At 52.7% G+C, this 17,443-nt stretch overlaps 5 protein-coding genes across 5 annotated transcripts; 4 read left to right on the forward strand and 1 right to left on the reverse strand.

Annotated features, from left to right (window-relative positions):
- Positions 1 to 2,245: 2,245 nt before the first annotated feature.
- PV07_06596 (uncharacterized protein) lies at positions 2,246 to 4,062 on the forward strand (the record flags this gene model as incomplete). The annotated part of the gene is made up of 4 exons (XM_016393587.1): positions 2,246 to 2,508; positions 2,568 to 2,815; positions 3,769 to 3,874; positions 3,978 to 4,062. 4 exons carry the CDS (start codon positions 2,246 to 2,248, stop codon positions 4,060 to 4,062), a joined length of 702 nt encoding a protein of 233 aa, XP_016247006.1.
- A 128-nt stretch (positions 4,063 to 4,190) lies between these two features.
- Positions 4,191 to 6,889, forward strand: PV07_06597 (uncharacterized protein). The gene has a single exon (XM_016393588.1). The coding sequence runs from the start codon at positions 4,466 to 4,468 to the stop codon at positions 6,755 to 6,757; it is 2,292 nt and encodes a 763-aa protein (XP_016247007.1). The 5' UTR covers positions 4,191 to 4,465; the 3' UTR covers positions 6,758 to 6,889.
- PV07_06598 (uncharacterized protein) lies at positions 6,778 to 9,154 on the reverse strand. The gene is made up of 2 exons (XM_016393589.1): positions 8,985 to 9,154; positions 6,778 to 8,925 (listed from the first exon to the last, which is right to left on the reverse strand). The coding sequence occupies exons 1-2, from the start codon at positions 9,006 to 9,008 to the stop codon at positions 7,249 to 7,251; spliced, it is 1,701 nt and encodes a 566-aa protein (XP_016247008.1). The 5' UTR covers positions 9,009 to 9,154; the 3' UTR covers positions 6,778 to 7,248.
- A 513-nt stretch (positions 9,155 to 9,667) lies between these two features.
- On the forward strand, positions 9,668 to 14,429 carry PV07_06599 (uncharacterized protein). The gene has a single exon (XM_016393590.1). It carries the CDS (start codon positions 10,099 to 10,101, stop codon positions 13,924 to 13,926), a length of 3,828 nt encoding a protein of 1,275 aa, XP_016247009.1. The 5' UTR covers positions 9,668 to 10,098; the 3' UTR covers positions 13,927 to 14,429.
- Positions 14,430 to 14,862: 433 nt separating this feature from the next.
- Positions 14,863 to 16,966, forward strand: PV07_06600 (uncharacterized protein). Its single transcript, XM_016393591.1, has 2 exons — positions 14,863 to 16,479; positions 16,539 to 16,966. The coding sequence occupies exons 1-2, from the start codon at positions 15,426 to 15,428 to the stop codon at positions 16,577 to 16,579; spliced, it is 1,095 nt and encodes a 364-aa protein (XP_016247010.1). The 5' UTR covers positions 14,863 to 15,425; the 3' UTR covers positions 16,580 to 16,966.
- The last annotated feature ends 477 nt before the right edge of the window (positions 16,967 to 17,443 follow it).

The following is a 17,443-nucleotide window of genomic DNA, read 5'->3' on the forward strand; positions in this document are numbered from 1 at the left end:
TTCTCAAAATCAAGCCAGAAAGGAGATACATGGTTTGGAGTATCGAACCCGGCGTAGAGCATGTCCCCGAGCTCAACAGCCTTTGCCAATAGAGCTGGCTCCTGACTCAGGTCAAACGCTGCCAGTAAGCCGCCCAAATGTCTGATATTGGTCTCGAACATGTTGCATGAGGTGTCTGGCGTTCTCGCCCAGTCAATACCTGCAGCCGCCTCGACGGCTTCATAGAACTCTTCCTTGAGACCCATTATCCAGAGAGTGTCTAGAGAGTCGACTAGTGTGGCTGCCCATCCACCAAGGGTATTCTTACTCTTTGCAGAGATTGGCCGTAGTTCATCTTGCAGCCAGGCATGAGCTTTGTAGCTCTGCCAACATTTGTTGAATGCTTTCAGTATCGATTGCTGGCGTGATCTTCGCTGTACAGCTGCGGGTATTGACTCTCGCCGAAATTTGTATTGGACGGGAGGAAACGAGTGGGGCTTTCCTGTCGGAAGAGGAGTGATGGATTTTAGCGGATGTCGGTAAATGTACGTGGACCAGTCGAAGCTACTTTTGACAGTGAGAGGGGCATCTGTTGAAGAGGGCAGTAGTTCATATAATAGGAAGATCGCAATGATAACCCCAGCTACGATCGCCGTTCGTAATAAGCTCCTGGAATATAATCTGGACATATCTTCCATCGGCAATGCTGAATATCACCTCGCGCCGCGAAGCATGTTGTTATGACGAGGAGTCGAAGGACACTGGTCCCAGACGCAGTGTACCCGCACCTCGGTACGCTACAACAAACAGGGTGAAACAGGCATGCATGTGTAGGACGGGCACTCCTTGCATTGTTCAGTTATGTGGCCTGCCGGGCGAAGCTTGGCTGCGCCGGTCCTGAAAGGGGCACAAGTATGTTCATACGTGTCCTCCCTGTCTCAGGTTGCGCAACTTGACGCAGAACAGCTTGCTCCTAGACGCCAGTGCTCTAAATATTTCCTCATGGCAACATTCGCAAAGTCTCATGTCTACCGGCAACGTCTTATTGTGCTTTCCAAGCATAGCATATACGCTAGCACCGTGAGTTCCGGCCTTCCTGGCCTTTGCCAGAACGACCCCGCTACCTGGCGAATTTTGTCCCTGATGAGATCGAAACATACTCACCTATACGACATCAAGCTGCAGATTGCTTGGAAGTTATGCAAATTGGGCCTGATTGAAGTGAAGTCACGGGTTAGCTGGCACAACCCCTCGGATATGCCTCGGAAGATCGAAGACGAAAAAAATGCAGTTGGCGAGTACATGCCGACGGAGGCTTCTCGACCATGGGAGCAATTTCCAATATTGGCATCGACGAATATCTTTTCAACGTCGACGATCTCGCGTCAGTCACTATCTACCTTTGTGTCTTTCTGATTGCGCTTTCTACCTCGACCCTGAGAAAGCACACAACGAGAACGCTAGATTTATCCATCAGATGCCATGACGCAGCAATTTTCAATGTAAAATCACAAGTTGTTCATAAGAGCGACTCTTGAGTCTTGTTGATGGATAGGTAGATTAGCATGACTAGTCGTGCAACCAAATTTGGTAATTTCCCTTACTGTTTTGGGGAGCAAGAGCCGTTAGTGGGTGCCTAGTGCCCCCAGAGGAGCAGGCTCCCCAGGTTATTGGTCAGTCGTGTGCACAATAGGCACAAGGCTAGTGGGCGCTATCCACGCCGCTCAAATCGCAAACAAGCGCTGAGATCATCTCTAATCGGTCTGGCAAAGTTGATAGCATGTACTCTGGAAGTGCGATCCTGACGTTTGTGGAGGTATTTCCCAGCTGCCAACGGGTTCAGTGCGAAATAACCGACTTTGTTGAGTAGGATGACTATTATTAGACCTACTTGGTAGGACGATTTTGTTGCCTTTCCAGGCGGGGCAGAGATTGTTCTATACGACCATTCCAACTGGTGATCGTAAACGAGAGCCTAGTTCTGTTGCCTAAAGGCCAACATTTTCTCTATGTTAATCTCTTGAGCACTGTCGGAGGTTTGACATAACCTGTGGGCCCTTGCAGCAATATGTTCCAGAATACAAAAAAGATCGGCGGATTCGCGAGTCAACTATCCAGCCGCAGAAAACAACGTTGTCTTTACTTGCCGCGTGCTGGACGCCAATTGTCTGCCTTCTCAACTTTCCTTACTCATCCTCGGCAGTACGATATCTTCCGTGTTCACTGCAGTCACGAAGCAACCGCTGAGCTCAGCTTTCATCTCCCGATGTTGATTTCGAAGCCACATTCTCGCCTTTTATCTGTGGTTACGATCTTGGTTATAGTCGCCTTAAGGTCGCTCTGCGGGTGGAGGGTCGACGGTTCCCTTATATTTCAATTCGGCCAAAGGTCCGACAAGTCCAGCACGTCCAATAAGCCCAGCAATTCCAAAGGATGGATCTACTCGGGTCCCAAGGCAGAAGACAAAGCGGTGATTCTGGCAAAGGTCCGCGGCGAAGATGTCGATTGGGTCTTTGACAATCTTCAAGAGTATGTTACGTAGTATCGTCTAGATGGCTGCATGGATGCTGACGAGAATGCTTCCTCAGTTGGAAACAAGCCATCTACTATATGGACGACCCACGGGAAGGAGTGCTCCATCCACCACTTAATAAAGGCAGAGAGGCTATGGCTTATCTTACTTTCATCATCGACCACTATGATGTTCTTCCCGCGTACATGGTCTTCGTCCACCCCCATCTGCAAGGCTGGCCTGCAGCATGGCATACGGATAGTCAGAATCACAACCAAATCAATTCTATCAGGTCTTTGAGGCTGAAATACCTCGAAGATAATGGTTATGCTAATATGCGCTGCGTTCCTGATCCGGGTTGTCCAGCGGAAATACAAGTTGACCGACAAGACGATCGCCGCACTGCGGAGCACGCTATGAGGGAAGCATGGCCATACATGTTCGGGGGGAATTATACGGACATACCCAAAGTTATCGCCCAGCCCTGTTGTTCACAATTTGCGATATCGAAAACGCAGGCTCTGAAGCGCAGCAAGGCGGATTACGAGCATTACCGTCAGTGGCTGCTTGATACGCCACTAGATGATGATATAAGTGGACGTGTCTTCGAGTACCTCTGGCATGTTATATTTGGACAAGCAGCCGTGCACTGTATCCCTCTGAAAAAATGCCGGTGCGAGCAGTTCGGTCGGTGCTAGAATTGATTCAAATCCACCAGGATGGTGCCAACACTTCGCGACTCGAATCGAGAATGTAAACTGTATCGAGTGTTGGTGATTCCAACGGAGACTAACCACAAAGTGAGGGCGTACAGTGTAAGCCTTCATCTGTGAGTACGTAGGCCCAAATCTCATGGAATTAGAGCCTCATTCAGCGCGTTCGATCCGCAAGGAATTTCATGGATAGTCGGCACTTACTCCTACCTTGACAATCCTGCCGACGCCAATCCTTCCTCTTAACTGATATTGGACCCCTTCGATACGGCTGACGTTGTCATCTATCTGCAAGATGATGTACTGACCACGACGTCCACGGGATCCACGTCACAACCACCTACCACGTCCAGCACTACTTCCTCACCCTCCATTTCTTCAATCACCTCCTTGTCTGAGTCCCCGAAAACCCTAGTGACCGCCTCAGCCGCCTCCCCGGGGCTGGATGAAACTGACAAGTTGGCCATTGGCGTCACATTTGGCGCTGGCTTGCCCTTAATCCTCGCCACGATCGAAATCACATTCTTCCTCTTCAAAAAGAGACGAAATACTTCCCTGCACCAGCCCCAGAGTTTTCCAGGAACTACCAGAACGGCGAAGTTCTCGTGGCTTCCTCTCCTACTGCCGACAAAGACTGGATGGCCGCTGGAACGCAGTCGCTATTGGAGCCGTGCTCAAGACCGATATCGACACACCAAGCATATAGCTGTCAATCTCAACAACGGCAGTAGCATCATTCATTTCTGCTAGGGTTGCTGGCAGAGACTCGATAGATACCTAGGCATGCATGACTTTGACATGAATGGAAGCAATGAGCGTGCTGTTGAAGAAGTCGAGTTAAGCGCAATTGAAGCTTAAAAGCGGCAAGTCCCAATGGATTTTATGTGAGATTTTGCACTATCATCTGACTACTCCTCCGTACTTGTGCCGCCAAGTCCCCTTCTTGCTGCACAACGACGTACACCTTGCATACGACTATACCCACCCGCTGCGCCCGTACCACGACTACTCCAAAGGCCTTTTTCTCCATCTTCCTTGTTTCCAAGCACTGAGCCCGTGATGGCTCTGACTTTTTCCATAATGGCACACCTTGTATCATTCATATGGACACGCTGATGTCCTTAGATGAAGCGCCCTCGCTCCTCAATCTGCCTGTTGGCTACCTCGACTTCCGACAGGATCTGCGCCATTTTTCCGGCCGTTCCCAGACTCGTCCTGCAGATAATCGACTTGGTTGACCCGACGCACACTCCCTTTCCCAATGCACATACCCATTACTTCTTCCACGGTCAATGCCTACCCGACAACGACACTGTATCTCTTTACCCCTGAAAATGGGTCGCAACCCGGCGCCGGCTATGAAAAGTGGTCGTCCTTCATCGGCATTGTTACGGCAATTGTGGGAAATCTCCTCATCTCCTTTGCTCTGAACACCCAGAGATATGCGCACATCCTCATAGACCGCGAGTACTCCGAATGCCGAAAATCCTTCGCGAATGGACACACTGCTTCTGGACATCGGCCCGGGATTGCTGACGAAGAACAAGAAGAGATCGCAGAGGAGCGAAGAAGGAAAAACCTCGAGATACCCAATCATAAAAGAAGTGTAGAGGAAGAACCAAGTGAATCAGCGCAACGTTCCTCTCAGGAGACTCTGCAGCCATCTCTGGGACCCGCTCAGCATGACCATCGCCGAGAGAAAGACGCAACCAACGACGTTGAGAGAGCGTCCTATCTCAGGTCGCCATACTGGTGGTTCGGTCTTGTGCTGATGATCATTGGCGAGGCGGGGAACTTTCTTGCCTATGGCTTCGCTCCCGCGTCCATTGTCAGTCCTTTGGGTGTTGTCGCCTTGATCTCAAATTGTTTAATTGCCCCACTCATGCTCAAGGAACGGTTCCGTCGACGCGATCTATACGGAGTCTTGGTTGCAATTGCTGGCGCTGTCACCGTCGTGCTATCCGCCAGAAGCAGTGAGGCCAAATTTGGACCCGGTGAACTATGGAAGACCATAAAGAGATGGGAATTCCTCCTCTACGTCATCATCACCGTGGTGCTCATTGGGGCTCTGATGTATGCAGAGCCACGATATGGCCGTAAGACCATCCTTGTCGACCTTGGTCTAGTGGCGTTGTGTGGAGGCTACACTGCGCTCTCCACCAAAGGCGTCTCGTCGCTTTTGTCGGTGTCCCTTTACAAGGCGTTTACTTTTGCCATCTTCTACTTCCTTGTGGTTGTCCTTGTTGCCTCAGCGCTCATGCAGATTCGATATCTGAATCGTGCTTTGCAGAACTACGATTCGACGCAGGTTATACCGACACAATTTGTACTCTTCACTCTTTCCGTCATTATTGGCTCGGCGGTGCTGTACCGAGATTTTGAACATACTACATTGGACAAGGCCATTAAATTTGTCATTGGATGCCTTTTGACCTTCTTTGGCGTATACCTCATCACGAGCCAACGTCACGAGATAGGTGAAGCTGGAGAAACAGCTAGAGATGAGGAGGAGACGATACAGCTTCTCGATGAGGAGGCAGACGAGGTGGATGAGCGGACGCCATTGAGGCGTGATGCACCAAAGCCGACGCCCGCACAGACGGACGGATATCCGGTGGTCTCTAATTCGGATCAAATCCAAGCTGCAACTGCTACGCCACGCACGCCGCGACGATCATCAGATGCGTCCTCAGTTCTGCCCTCAATCTCTGTTACGCCTGCTGAACCTTCTGACGACCTTGTTTCCAATCCCTGGCTCTCTTTCGCCGAGCAGATCGACTCTTCACTGCCACCTCTAACGCCTGAAGTTAGTGGGGCACGTGAGCATGCCACACCCTTCTACACCCCTGCCACATCAAGACCCCTTCAACGCTCCGCTTCGTCCCCTGCAGAGCCAGAAACACCTTCGAAACCATCAGCGTCTCCTCGACCACCCAGCCCAGACCGCTCCACTAGACCTACACCAGACGACAACTCTCCCGCCCCTAGTTTTCTCGCTCGCGGTTCTAGGGGAAGTATTTCGCGCCTTATTCCCGTCCCAGGGCCCCTTTTGCCCCCTCTTTCAAACTCGCTCAGCGCCCTGGTGGCAGATTCACTGCTGAAAGGCGAAGGGTCGCCCCGCTCCGTACGCGCTGCGCTTCGCCGATCCCGTTCTGAGCGGCACTCCATTGACGACCGACGACGAACCGTTGCTGTAACCGAAGACACTGACGGCTTCGATCCGCTAGCAGCATTGAACATGCACTGGCAAAACCGAAGCGCTGACAGCGCTCAGGATCTAAGCCGTGCACAGACGCACGAGGCGAGGCCGGCAGGGGCTCAAGGAGGTGATGGAGTCGAGGCGGACCTGGCTTTGGAGGGAGACAGCGATATTGGCAAGCGGAAAACAAGACTACGGGCGTTGAGCGAGACCTTGAGCGGGATGATGAGTCGTCACTCTTCCGGTCGGAAGCAGAATGAGGGTCACGGTAAAGGGAAAACTGGACCGGGACTTCGAACCGAGCCTGCAGATGATGATGGCGATGACACCAGGGGTAGTGCAACGGAGAGGTAAGAACAGCTTCATGATGGGGAAAGGAATCGTCTTATTGTAGAGTAATGCTAGTATATAATACCCCATCTTTCGTACGGAGCATGTCGAGTCAATATTGAGATTTACTTTCAAGTACATATACGATGGTTTTGGTCACGAAAGCCAGTCTGATCTCAAGTAATTGGTGTGACTCGGAAGCCGAGGGATGAAAGCCTGTCGGACAATGTCGAGTCCCGCATTCCATTTGGTGTGTTCGTTCATCGTGGCATTATCTCATTTAGCATATATCGTGTCGAGGAGTATCGGATCCCTCTGTACAAATTTGTATATGTTCATATCAGACCACGGCGTAGCACTGCCCAGCACTGCCCAGCACTGCACGTTGCAAGTTTTGTCCGTGGACTCGCATCTTGCGTCACCATTACTGTGCTGGTTTTGTTTCTTCAGCTCAGCGATCTTGACCACAACCATGCTGACTTTGCAGCTGGAACCTCTTCTGCTTCGCTTGGGTCTCAGCCACCCGCGGCGGATTCGTCTTCGCCTCCTTCCGTAGTGGTCTCCTCGCCAGTGCCGGGCTTGTCGTCGTTGCCTGGCTTGCCAGCCCTTTCGCGTGCCCTTCTCGCTTTGGCTCCTGCCTTCAGACTGTCCCATTTCTCTCGATACTTGGTGATGGTCTCTTTCAACTTGACATTCTCTTCTTCCCGTTTCCTTGCCCTGGCATCACTCTTGCGAAGAATTTCTTCCAATTCTGCTATTCTGCGTTGCGTTGTGTCACGATTTCCCCCTCCGCCACTGTTACCGATGCCAACCATCCCACCACTGTCCAGTCCCATTTTCCCACTAATGGTCTTGCCACGCGAATTCTCGGGTGAGAGCATGGGCGAGCGATTGTGGAGGGAGCGGATGCTCTGGGCCAGTGCTGCAGAGGAAGTCTGGGCGGACATTTCAAAGACGTGCAATCTCCTGGAAAGCGTGTCAGAGAGGTGTTTGAGTGCTTGATTCTCTAACGCGAGTTCTTCCATCGTTTTGCCGTTCACTTTAATCTCATCAGCAACTCCACGGGCTCTGGCAAAGCGGCTTAGAGGTGCGTTGCCCGGCGCTGGAAGTATCGTACTTTGTGCATCGACGAAATCGTCCTCGGAGATATTTGAGAGATTGGAAGGCTGGCGGCGGTGACCATGTGCACGAAGACCAGCACGAGCCTCTTCTCGCTCAGCACGGGACATGATTTCGGCATAGGAAATCGTGCCTCCGGTGGTAGGGACGACGTAAAATGACTCCGATGGGTTGGACGGGTTATTGCCGGTGCCCGAAACCGCACGTAGGGCTGCCCGGGAGATGAGCTGTGAGTAATCGACTAATGGTGCTGCTGGTGTTGGGCGGGACACAGCTTTCGGGGCTTTAGGAGGAATTTGAGAGGGAGCGGGTGGTGGCTTGGATGCTGCAGCGACTGTCAGAGGTAGTCCCGCAAATGCCAACGGTGCACTGAGTTTCGACACGAGACTCTCAAACGTTGTGTAGAATTGTTGGAACGGTGCATCCGAGCTTTGGGCTTCTGGCTGTTCCATCGCATCTGACTTTGGAGGAGGAGGAGATATCGGGGGAGTCCATGACGGACGTGAACTTGTCTGGCGGGACATGGACACCAGAGCATCACTGGAATCTGCATGTGCTCTGAGGGCAGACTTGCCCCTTGTCTCATCCTGAGCATTATGTCCATCGGCATGTTGATTCGAGACCAGCGGTGAAATCGGGGTAGGTCGCTTTTGTCGGTTGCTGGGTATCCCTCTTGCCGAAGCCAGATTGCTCGCAATCGAAGAAGACAGTTCGCGAGTGCTCGACCTCAAGCCTCTAGGAAGCCTTGGGGGGTGTGCGGCGGCCTCTGGCGACGGAGGTCTCTGAGATTCTTGCTTCTGTCGCTCTGCGGCGGGCAGCGCATTCTCGCTATCACCAGCTGATGGTTGGTTAGGAGCCTCTTTTGCTGGCGGTTTTTCATGAGCTGCCCTCAATAGTTGACCCAGCTTCTTGTGATGTTGTTCCAACAGATTCAGCACGCGCAGTGCTTCCGAGTCTGAAGTCTCTTGAGCCGCAGCTGCGAATTCGGCTGCGGCTAAATCATGCTCCTCACTGGCGGCAACAGGATTGTGACGACGCGACTCGAGCGCAGCATTTCGGGCATGGGTATGAGCCTGGGTAGAGAGCATTAGAATGTGCGTCGTTGTTCCTCAATCTCCGACATGGTGCTTACGAGAGTCAGTGGTGCAGTCTCCATCTATTCTTAGTTCAACTATCGACAAGATTGCAAAGGCTGTCGGGCTGCTGTCTGCAATGCATCGACAACCCTAGGATGGTGAGGCGTAAGCGGCATTCTCTTGACTCGAGGTTACTTGCAGGTAGTTGGACCTTTGTGGAAGCAAGTCATGCCACAAATCAAATCGCAAGTCACAAGGCTGCAGGGACGCGGGCTAGGAGGAGATCTTTGGTGGGGACTGAGGCTCCCCGTATGCATTCCCAGGGACGAGATACTGAGAACCTACTGGACGATGTGGGATCACCCATCGACCACCTAATCCACTGTGCCCTTCCCTGGAGCCCTGAGGTCACTAGCCTCACTAGCCCATAACACGGGAGCCGAAAGGCGCCCGCACCAACTGAAAGCGGCTGCCTGCGGCGGCCTTCGATCGCTGGGTTCGGCGAATTCGTGCCCTTAAGCCACCTAGGCGCTGCGGGCAGCTGAGGTCACTGGGTTAAGCTAGCCCAAGCTGATGCGCCTCGGCGTCCTCGATTGGAACGCTTGAGGGGGCCGCCTAAATGCGCGGAGTAAATCTCCCTCGGCACTTGGGCTACTGCTGGCCATCGCCTGCCGCATTCATAGGTGCCCTTCCGGTTTGCGCAAGCCATTCGAGCTTCTTGCACCGCGCACAAATGGGGCTTGAATACCCCCCAAGCTCGCAAACTTCCACTCACAGTCAGCTAATCACACTGGCCCGTTCCCGTACCGAAGCCCGAAGGTGGCAGCCTGAACTCACAGTCTACGCGTACCTAAGTGCGGCCAACAACCAAAAAACTCCAAGCATCTCGTCTAACGACTAATGGTGACCGCTTTCAACCCGGCATCACCTCCTCTACATACCTTTCTTCTACGGGCCACCGCACTCTTTCCTCTATTCTGTGAGATATTTGATAGCCATTTTTTATGCGATAGCATCTGGGTGTTCCCCCCTCCTTTTGTGTTTGGATCCACATGCCGTTCGTTACCATTGTCCGTGTGACATCACGCGGAGTCGTCTCCCGTTGCTCCTAAACATTGGCCACGTCGCAGCACGACAATTGGATTCGACTCAGCCTTGGACGTGCCTTGAATGGCCGCAGTGTCTGCCCAATCCTCTCCCCATGTCGCCCCTACGATGCCCGAACCCTCTCCCCAGCTGAAGGGTCTCAAGAAAGTTCTCTCCAACAGGCGCCGTTCGTCTGAACTCGTGGGGGACGAGATCATAAAAGATTTGCGCACCGACTCCCTTGATTCCACCACACTGGACAAATCCCCCACAAGACAAAGTGCTCGCTCTATCAGTCAAGATGGGAGCAGCAAGTCTGGCAGTAGTGGAGTGCGCAAACTGCTACCGGGCCACAGTAAGCGACAGAGGAGGAAGCAGCGCGAACTGGAATTGAAGGCTGCGGTCGAAGACTTGGCAAGAGGAAGAACTGGTACTGGGTTGAGTGTGAAGTCTCTTCCAGCACCGTTGAGCAGGAGAGGGAGCAGCCAGGGTGGTGATGGCGATACCAGTCTCCTTACAGACGACTCAGAGGTCGAAACGCCTCCTCTGGTCACGCGCGACTCTCACACCGGCTTCGCGTCCATGTCCTCGCCTTTAATATCTACAACGACCACACGCAGCGATGGTGAACTACTACAGAGCCCCACCAAAGAGCTATCGATGAGCAGCATCCCGACCCTCATCGAGCCTATAGGGGATGACCATTCTCCCTCGCCCAAGACTGCAACTCTGCCGGACTCTCCTCTAGCCTTGTCCTCTCCCGCTGGGTTGATTGACCGAGCAGATACCCTGAAACCAGAATCTCGTCGTGACAGTATAGGCAGGCTTCGAGGCAAATCACCAGGAAGGAGGTTTAGGGATGTCTTCGGTAAGCCAAGCAGGAGTCCTAGAGCCAGCCCCGAGCGGAAGGAAATCGAGCCGGTTGTTGGAATCACCAGCAATGAAAGCCTTACGACAGATTCGAAAGTTAGTGGAGAGCCAAAACCGCCTGAACCCACGGTAAGGGTTCATCCAGCGCCAAATATTCCCCAGACCAATTCAATGCCAAACCTCGAAAGTGCTCTCCGGCCTCTGACGCCTCCTGCCGCCCTTATTAGCACTCCGCTTACAACCGTTACTCCTCCTACACCTACTGACACTCGTTTTGACGCAACGACGGCGTCTCCAAGTACGGACAAGCCAGAACCCAAGACCGCATCACAAGGCTCGAATATTGTGGTGAGTCCCTCTGGAAACATGATATCGCACCGGAGGATCCGTTCAACTTCTTCCATCACCCATCAGCCCAGCAAGCTCTCCACTTCGGTCACAGCCCCTCTGACGCCCACTTCGGAGGAGAAGAGAACGCCGTCGGGAGGTATATTCTCATCTTGGGTCTCCGCGGCACAGAATGCCGCGTCGACCATCACGAACCTGACGGGGCAGAGCCGAAATCGCTCCGGTACTAACGCCTCAGACGTCACTACCAAACAGAAACCTATCGAGGAACCCATCAAGGAAGAGGAAGAAGATGAAGCCCTTGAGAAGGAAGTGCCACGCAAGCAGTTGGCAGTGGAGACACTGGGCTCGGGAGACTTGAACTTTGAAGATCTGGGTCTGAATGCCGAGGATAAGAACGCCTCCTCTACTAGGCCTGATATGACAGATTCCAGGAGAGATGTCACGGCGGAAAAGGAGGAGGTTGCTGCTAAAGTGGAAGACGCTCTGGCGAAACGGGCTGTTTCGGCTGCGTATGAGAAACCGTCAAATACGACAACTCCTGTGGCCGAAATACCTGATCCCGTTGGTAATAGCATGAGGCATGCACAAGCGATTGCGGCGGCAACCAGTGGCGAAAGGACGCCTCCCAATGGCAGTGTTTTCGAAGCTGAATTGGGCTCGATCAAACGAACAGGGAGTGTTCGCAGCAGAATTGGAAAACGAAGATCTCGTGGATCGTCCACAGCTACTGGTCAATCCGCAATCGGTGCCATTATAGGCGCGAGTACCGCGACATTGGCCAACCCAGCCAAAGGGCCTCGATTAACGGGATTCACAATGGCTCCGAAGCAACGCAATCGAAACTTCCACCAACAGTTTCGGAGTGTTCCTGAAGACGACTATCTGATCGAAGACTACAGCTGTGCCCTGCAAAAGGAGATCTTACTCGCTGGGAGGATCTATATTTCTGAAGGTCACATATGCTTCTTCAGCAACATTCTTGGGTGGGTGACGACGGTGGTGATTTCGTTCGAGGAGGTCGTCAGTATAGAGCGAGAGAACACGGCTGTCGTGTTTCCCAACGCCATCGCCATCCAGACATTACATGCTCGCCATACCTTTCGAAGCTTAATCTATCGGGAACAGACTTACGATCTCTTGATTGGGATTTGGCGCGTCAGCCATCCGGCAAGCTTCCAAAAGAGCATGAATGGCAAGCAATTAGCCGCAGAAGAGGCTACGGGAGCCTCTGTGGTAGAGAATGGAGCCAGTGCTCAGCCGAGTGATGGTAGCTCGACCGAGGAATCTGGTTCGGAAGGAGACGAGGATAGCGCTCCAAGTCTTCTAGAAAGCAGTGCGAGCAACGCCGGTAGCGAGCTCGTGGATGGTAAATCGGTGTCTAGGAAACCGTCCGGTATGAACGCAAGTGCTGTTGCACAGACGGCCAGCATCCTTGCCGGAACAGCAGCCACTGTTCCACAACCACTTGCTGCTCAAGCTGGATTGCCGGAGGCAGCAAATGACTTCCCGGGTCCGGCGAGTCACGCTCCCACCGAATGCTCGGACAGTGCTACACATTACGACAAGATCATGAAGGACGAAGTCATTCCGGCTCCACTGGGAAAGATATATTCTCTGTTGTACGGCCCCGAGTCAGGCTTCTTTGTGCGAAAATTCTTGGGCGATGAATGCAAATGTACGGACATTGTTTTCGAGGACGACAAGAAGGGGTTGAACCACGACATCAAAAGCAGGCAGTACTCATATATCAAGCCGCTCGGGGGAAGTATTGGCCCGAAACAAACCAAATGCATCACGACCGAGAATTTGGATTTCTTCGACCTTGAAAAATCGGTGAGCATTACATGCACTACGCAGACTCCTGATGTACCAAGTGGCAGCGCGTTCAGCACCAAAACTCGCTACTGTCTCTCGTGGGCTCCTGGCAACGCGACGAGATTCCAAATGAACTGCACGGTTGAATGGACGGCCAAGTCCTGGCTGAAAGGACCTATTGAGAAGGGCGCGAATGAAGGCCAGCAGCAGTACGGCGATAGCCTGGTTAAGGTCCTTAAAGGTGCGGTTAGCGGCCGCCCTAGAGGGACGACGAATGCCAGCAAAGGGTCGAAATTGACCAAGAAGAAGCGCAAAGGGGAGAAGAAGAGCAAAGAGGAAAAGATCGAAGAAGAGAAGAAACAAGCAGTGAATTGGGGAATTTTCGAGCCTTTACGCCCGTTGTTACCCGTCATCGACATGTTGAGACCAGTCATGAAAATGGAGGTTGTGGTTGCAATCCTTTTCATCATGGTTATGTTGATGTGGGTGCGTGGCCCGGCTGGAACAACTCAGCTCAGCCCATACAAATCGCATACGGAGCGACTGGCGGCGTACGACTCTCTCTGGTCGAGGGAGGAAAACGAGTTCTGGGACTGGCTGGAGTCTCGCGCCAGCATTGACACTATTTCGCTGCGTGAAAAGTCTGCCACCAGTTTCGGCCGACCAAACAAAGATGAAAACCGCGATACTGCGAAACAGAGGCTGACACAGAAGCAAAGGCAAAAGAGGAGCAGGTCCTCGGCGGGACAGGATGTGGAGGCCAGAATCAAGGAAGAAAAGTTCAGCCAAAGAGAAATGGAGGACGCCATCAAAGTCACAAAGGAGAGATTGGAAATTCTCGAAAAGGTCATGGAGAAGAACAAGCATCGACAATGATAGCATAACACTGTTGCACTTCCATTCCTGGTTCATCCTTCGGGGTCAGGGCTGGGTACATTGCGCATGGTAAAGCACGACAGAAAGGCTCGGGGCGGTTGGGCATCACCAGGGTGGTTCACGGGCGGCTCCTTTGGATACAGAGAAAGAGAGAGAGAGTAAATGGGAAAGGATGGGAAAGAATCCGGATGATTTGTTGTTTCTACTTTGGGAGGGTTCAAGGAAAAGAACACATACATGGCTTTGGGTGTCAGATGTTCTATCCATGACAGCGGCTCTTTGTACGGCGTATTGAGCCCAATATCATTCACTTTGTGCCTCTCTGTCCTTTTCCTCCTGAGAAACGGGGGTAGACTCGAGTTGATAGCAACATGGTCGAGGTAGGTAGGTATGTGTGGGTAAGATGCAGGAGCATCAAAGAGATGGTGTCGGGTAGAGTCACCTAGGGCAGAACCAAAGATAGAGCGTATTGCGAACAGTTGCATTTCTGAGGATGGATGGGCACCGACCAGGCATGTTCGAAATGAACCAAGCGTTACACAGCTGTCCTGTCAACTCGTCGCGACGTCCGTCGTAGATAGGTACTCAGCATCCTGCATTGGCTGGTGGGTGGACATCAGGATGCGTCGTCAAGGCCAAAGGCCAATGAGGCGCCCCGGGATACCTACCTACCTGGGCAGCCACGTACCTAACGAGGCTTAAGTAGGAACCCGTAGTTACAGGGACCAGTAGCCGCTGCGTTGGACTTCTAGGCGTGGACGCGCAGCCAAGGCCCCCATGAATGCGCAATCGTGGACGCCCCAAAAGCTTAACCAGCGCAACTAAGGTCGTTTAGTAGGCGCTGTGGGTAGCTGGCGCCCATGAATGCCCCGGGGCCATGTGCGTCGACCACCTCCTGAGGGTCCCGTCAAGGTTTCTGAAACCACCATGCATGCGCAATCACTTTTGTCGTGCCACCTGCAGTACGTATACCATTTCCATGTACTTACAGATTTTCCGCACATTGCATGTCCTTTCCCTGCAACTCCTTCTGCCAACCGCTGTCTATCCCTCTACCATTTCCGCCGCCTCCCTCCTAGCGAGCTCATTCCCTTGACCGGAACCCGATTGACAGCCCAGTTGGACCACGCCCTTTGCATACGTTCTGGCTGAGACACCCTCGTCACTTCTCGATTCCACCCTCAGGATTCTCATAACCGTCGCTGCGGCAGGACCGTGCAGCGCGAGGGACAAAAGACATGCTGGAGTCATGATAATGGATTTCCACTCACACTTATAATCTTTCTCAATCAGTGTCCTGGCGGCCTCTGAAGACGGCGACTGGGCCTCGTACCCAGCAGTCGCACTCCTCTGTCCACAGCTCCACAGAACCCCCGAGTCCCTATGCCATCGATCTTCGACTGGGCGTGAAACGGGCTTGAAGTGACACCCCAGACATCCCGACTCCTCCACCTGCAGCTACCCCGAGTCAGGAACGATTCCAGACACGTGGGTTCGTCATGGCCATCTCTCACTCATGGAGACGCGCAACTCTGGCGGCATTCGTCCTGCTGACTCTATTTTTTCTACTGCGGCACGCATCTCTCTCACCAAGCATTCCTTTGGTCGAAGGTGCGGCTGAAGGTGGACAGCCCTCGAGACCCTACCCTCCTCCCAAGTCTCCAAAAGTCGTCCAAGAGACTCAGCAAGCAGTCCAAGATGTGGCAGGCAAACCTCTGCGAGAAAGATTACGATACCATTTCCCCTACGACATCGAGGCCAAATTCCCTGCGTACATATGGCAGACATGGAAATATGGACCGGATTCAGGGAACTTTGAGGAGAGATTAAGACCTTTTGAAGCATCCTGGTCACATTTACACTCTGGGTTTGTCCATGAAGTGGTGACAGACGACGCCGCATTACACCTCATCAACTATTTGTATGCCTCCATGCCTGAAATTATTCAAGCCTACGAAGCCATGCCTCTCCCTGTGATTCGGGCCGATTTCTTCCGCTACCTGATTCTGCTTGCACGTGGAGGGATTTACAGCGACATCGATACACAAGCCCTCCAGTCCGCCACGGAGTGGTTGCCGCAAACCCTGGATAAGTCTACCGTTGGCTTGGTGGTGGGAATCGAGGCCGATCCGGACAGACCAGATTGGAACGAGTGGTATGCAAGGAGAATTCAGTTCTGTCAATGGACGATCCAGGCAAAGCCGGGCCACCCAGTCTTAAGAGATATTGTTGCCACTATTACCGAAGACACATTGGCCATGAAAAAGGCTGGGCAACTGCGAAGGGGTAAAGAACCAGCCAAGAGCATCATGGAGTACACAGGACCGGGGGTGTGGACGGACGCGCTGTTTTCCTACTTCAACAACCAAGAATACTTTGATTTCAGCACCCGAAAAACGAATGTATCATATCCCGACTTCTTTGCCATCACCGAACACAAGAAGATTGGCGATGTCGTGGTGCTGCCCATCACGAGTTTCAGTCCAGGCGTGGGTCAGATGGGCTCGGAAGGACCTGAGCATCCAATGGCCTTCGTGAGACATGATTTTGACGGTATGTGGTCCCCGAACCTTTGGCAGGGTGCGACTGAACCAGCTACTAACAATCTCTAGGGTCTTGGAAGCCTGAGAATGAGCGCATGAAGGGTGACTGAAACGCAATCAAGTCATCTGTGTCCTTGAACATCAAAAGCACTTGTTCGGGTCTTGGGTTTTTCTTTTTGGCAGCGTCGTCCGAACGTGGCCATAGCGGCGCTCTCGCTTGGGACGACCAAAAAAGGGTACTGGCACAATACGCAACACTAGGGGAGGGAGAATGGAGTTAATCGACGATTTGAGCGTCATGCACATAGACTTGGGGATAGACCAGTTGGAGGACTTATTGGAACACAGGCCGCAAATGGTTCAGCTAAGAAGCGATATAATACCCTCTAAAGAGAACGAATAGGGATTGTGTAACCCCCTGCCATGTATCGATTTTCTTCCAAGTCCTAGTCATGGCCTCGACTTCAAAGGCGCCGGGGTGTGGCTGTCTGAACAAGGCCGTGTCGGTTTCCCGATTGAGTGTGCCAGCGTGTCCACCTCTTTAACCCTATGTCCACGATATGTACCGTGACCGCCGAGAGTTCCGGGGGGAGGCAGGGCGGTCGAGGGGGTTGGTAGGAACCTCCTACGTAGCTAGGCAGTTGGACAGCTGAAGCATCACGGTTGCACCAATTTGATCTTCAGGATCGGCCTGCCCGGGACAGAGATCGCAGCTGAGAGAAATGGGATTCGGAATAGGGCTCAGAGGCCAACTGTGCCTATCAAGCGAATGCCACAGCTCTCTTTGGGTCTCGCTCTCGTTTCTTTTTGCCTCGCATTCTTCTTCTCGGTTTGGTGTCTGGTCTGGTTTCATCTGTCAGCCACTCAAAATCCTCCGCATCCACCCGCCTGTCGTCATGCCCACCAGGCTGGCTTTCTCGTTACGAGATCTCCACTGCGACAGATGCGTGCTAGCCCTGAGCAGGTGAGGGAAT

The sequence above is a fragment of the Cladophialophora immunda genome (genome assembly GCF_000835495.1).
Source record: "Cladophialophora immunda strain CBS 83496 unplaced genomic scaffold supercont1.4, whole genome shotgun sequence".
Classification (NCBI taxonomy): domain Eukaryota; kingdom Fungi; phylum Ascomycota; class Eurotiomycetes; order Chaetothyriales; family Herpotrichiellaceae; genus Cladophialophora; species Cladophialophora immunda.

Excerpts from the sequence above, each read along its gene's own strand:
- PV07_06597 (XM_016393588.1), top strand. The coding sequence starts at position 4,466 with ATGCACATACCCATTACTTCTTCCACGGTCAATGCCTACCCGACAACG.
- PV07_06598 (XM_016393589.1), bottom strand. The coding sequence starts at position 9,008 with ATGGAGACTGCACCACTGACTCTC. Across the intron at positions 8,926-8,984 it reads AGACTGCACCACTGACTCTC|GCTCATACCCATGCCCGAAA; the intron begins GTAAGCACCATG and ends CTCTCTACCCAG.
- PV07_06599 (XM_016393590.1), top strand. The coding sequence starts at position 10,099 with ATGGCCGCAGTGTCTGCCCAATCCTCTCCCCATGTCGCCCCTACGATG.
- PV07_06600 (XM_016393591.1), top strand. The coding sequence starts at position 15,426 with ATGGCCATCTCTCACTCATGGAGACGCGCAACTCTGGCGGCATTCGTC. Across the intron at positions 16,480-16,538 it reads CGTGAGACATGATTTTGACG|GGTCTTGGAAGCCTGAGAAT; the intron begins GTATGTGGTCCC and ends AACAATCTCTAG.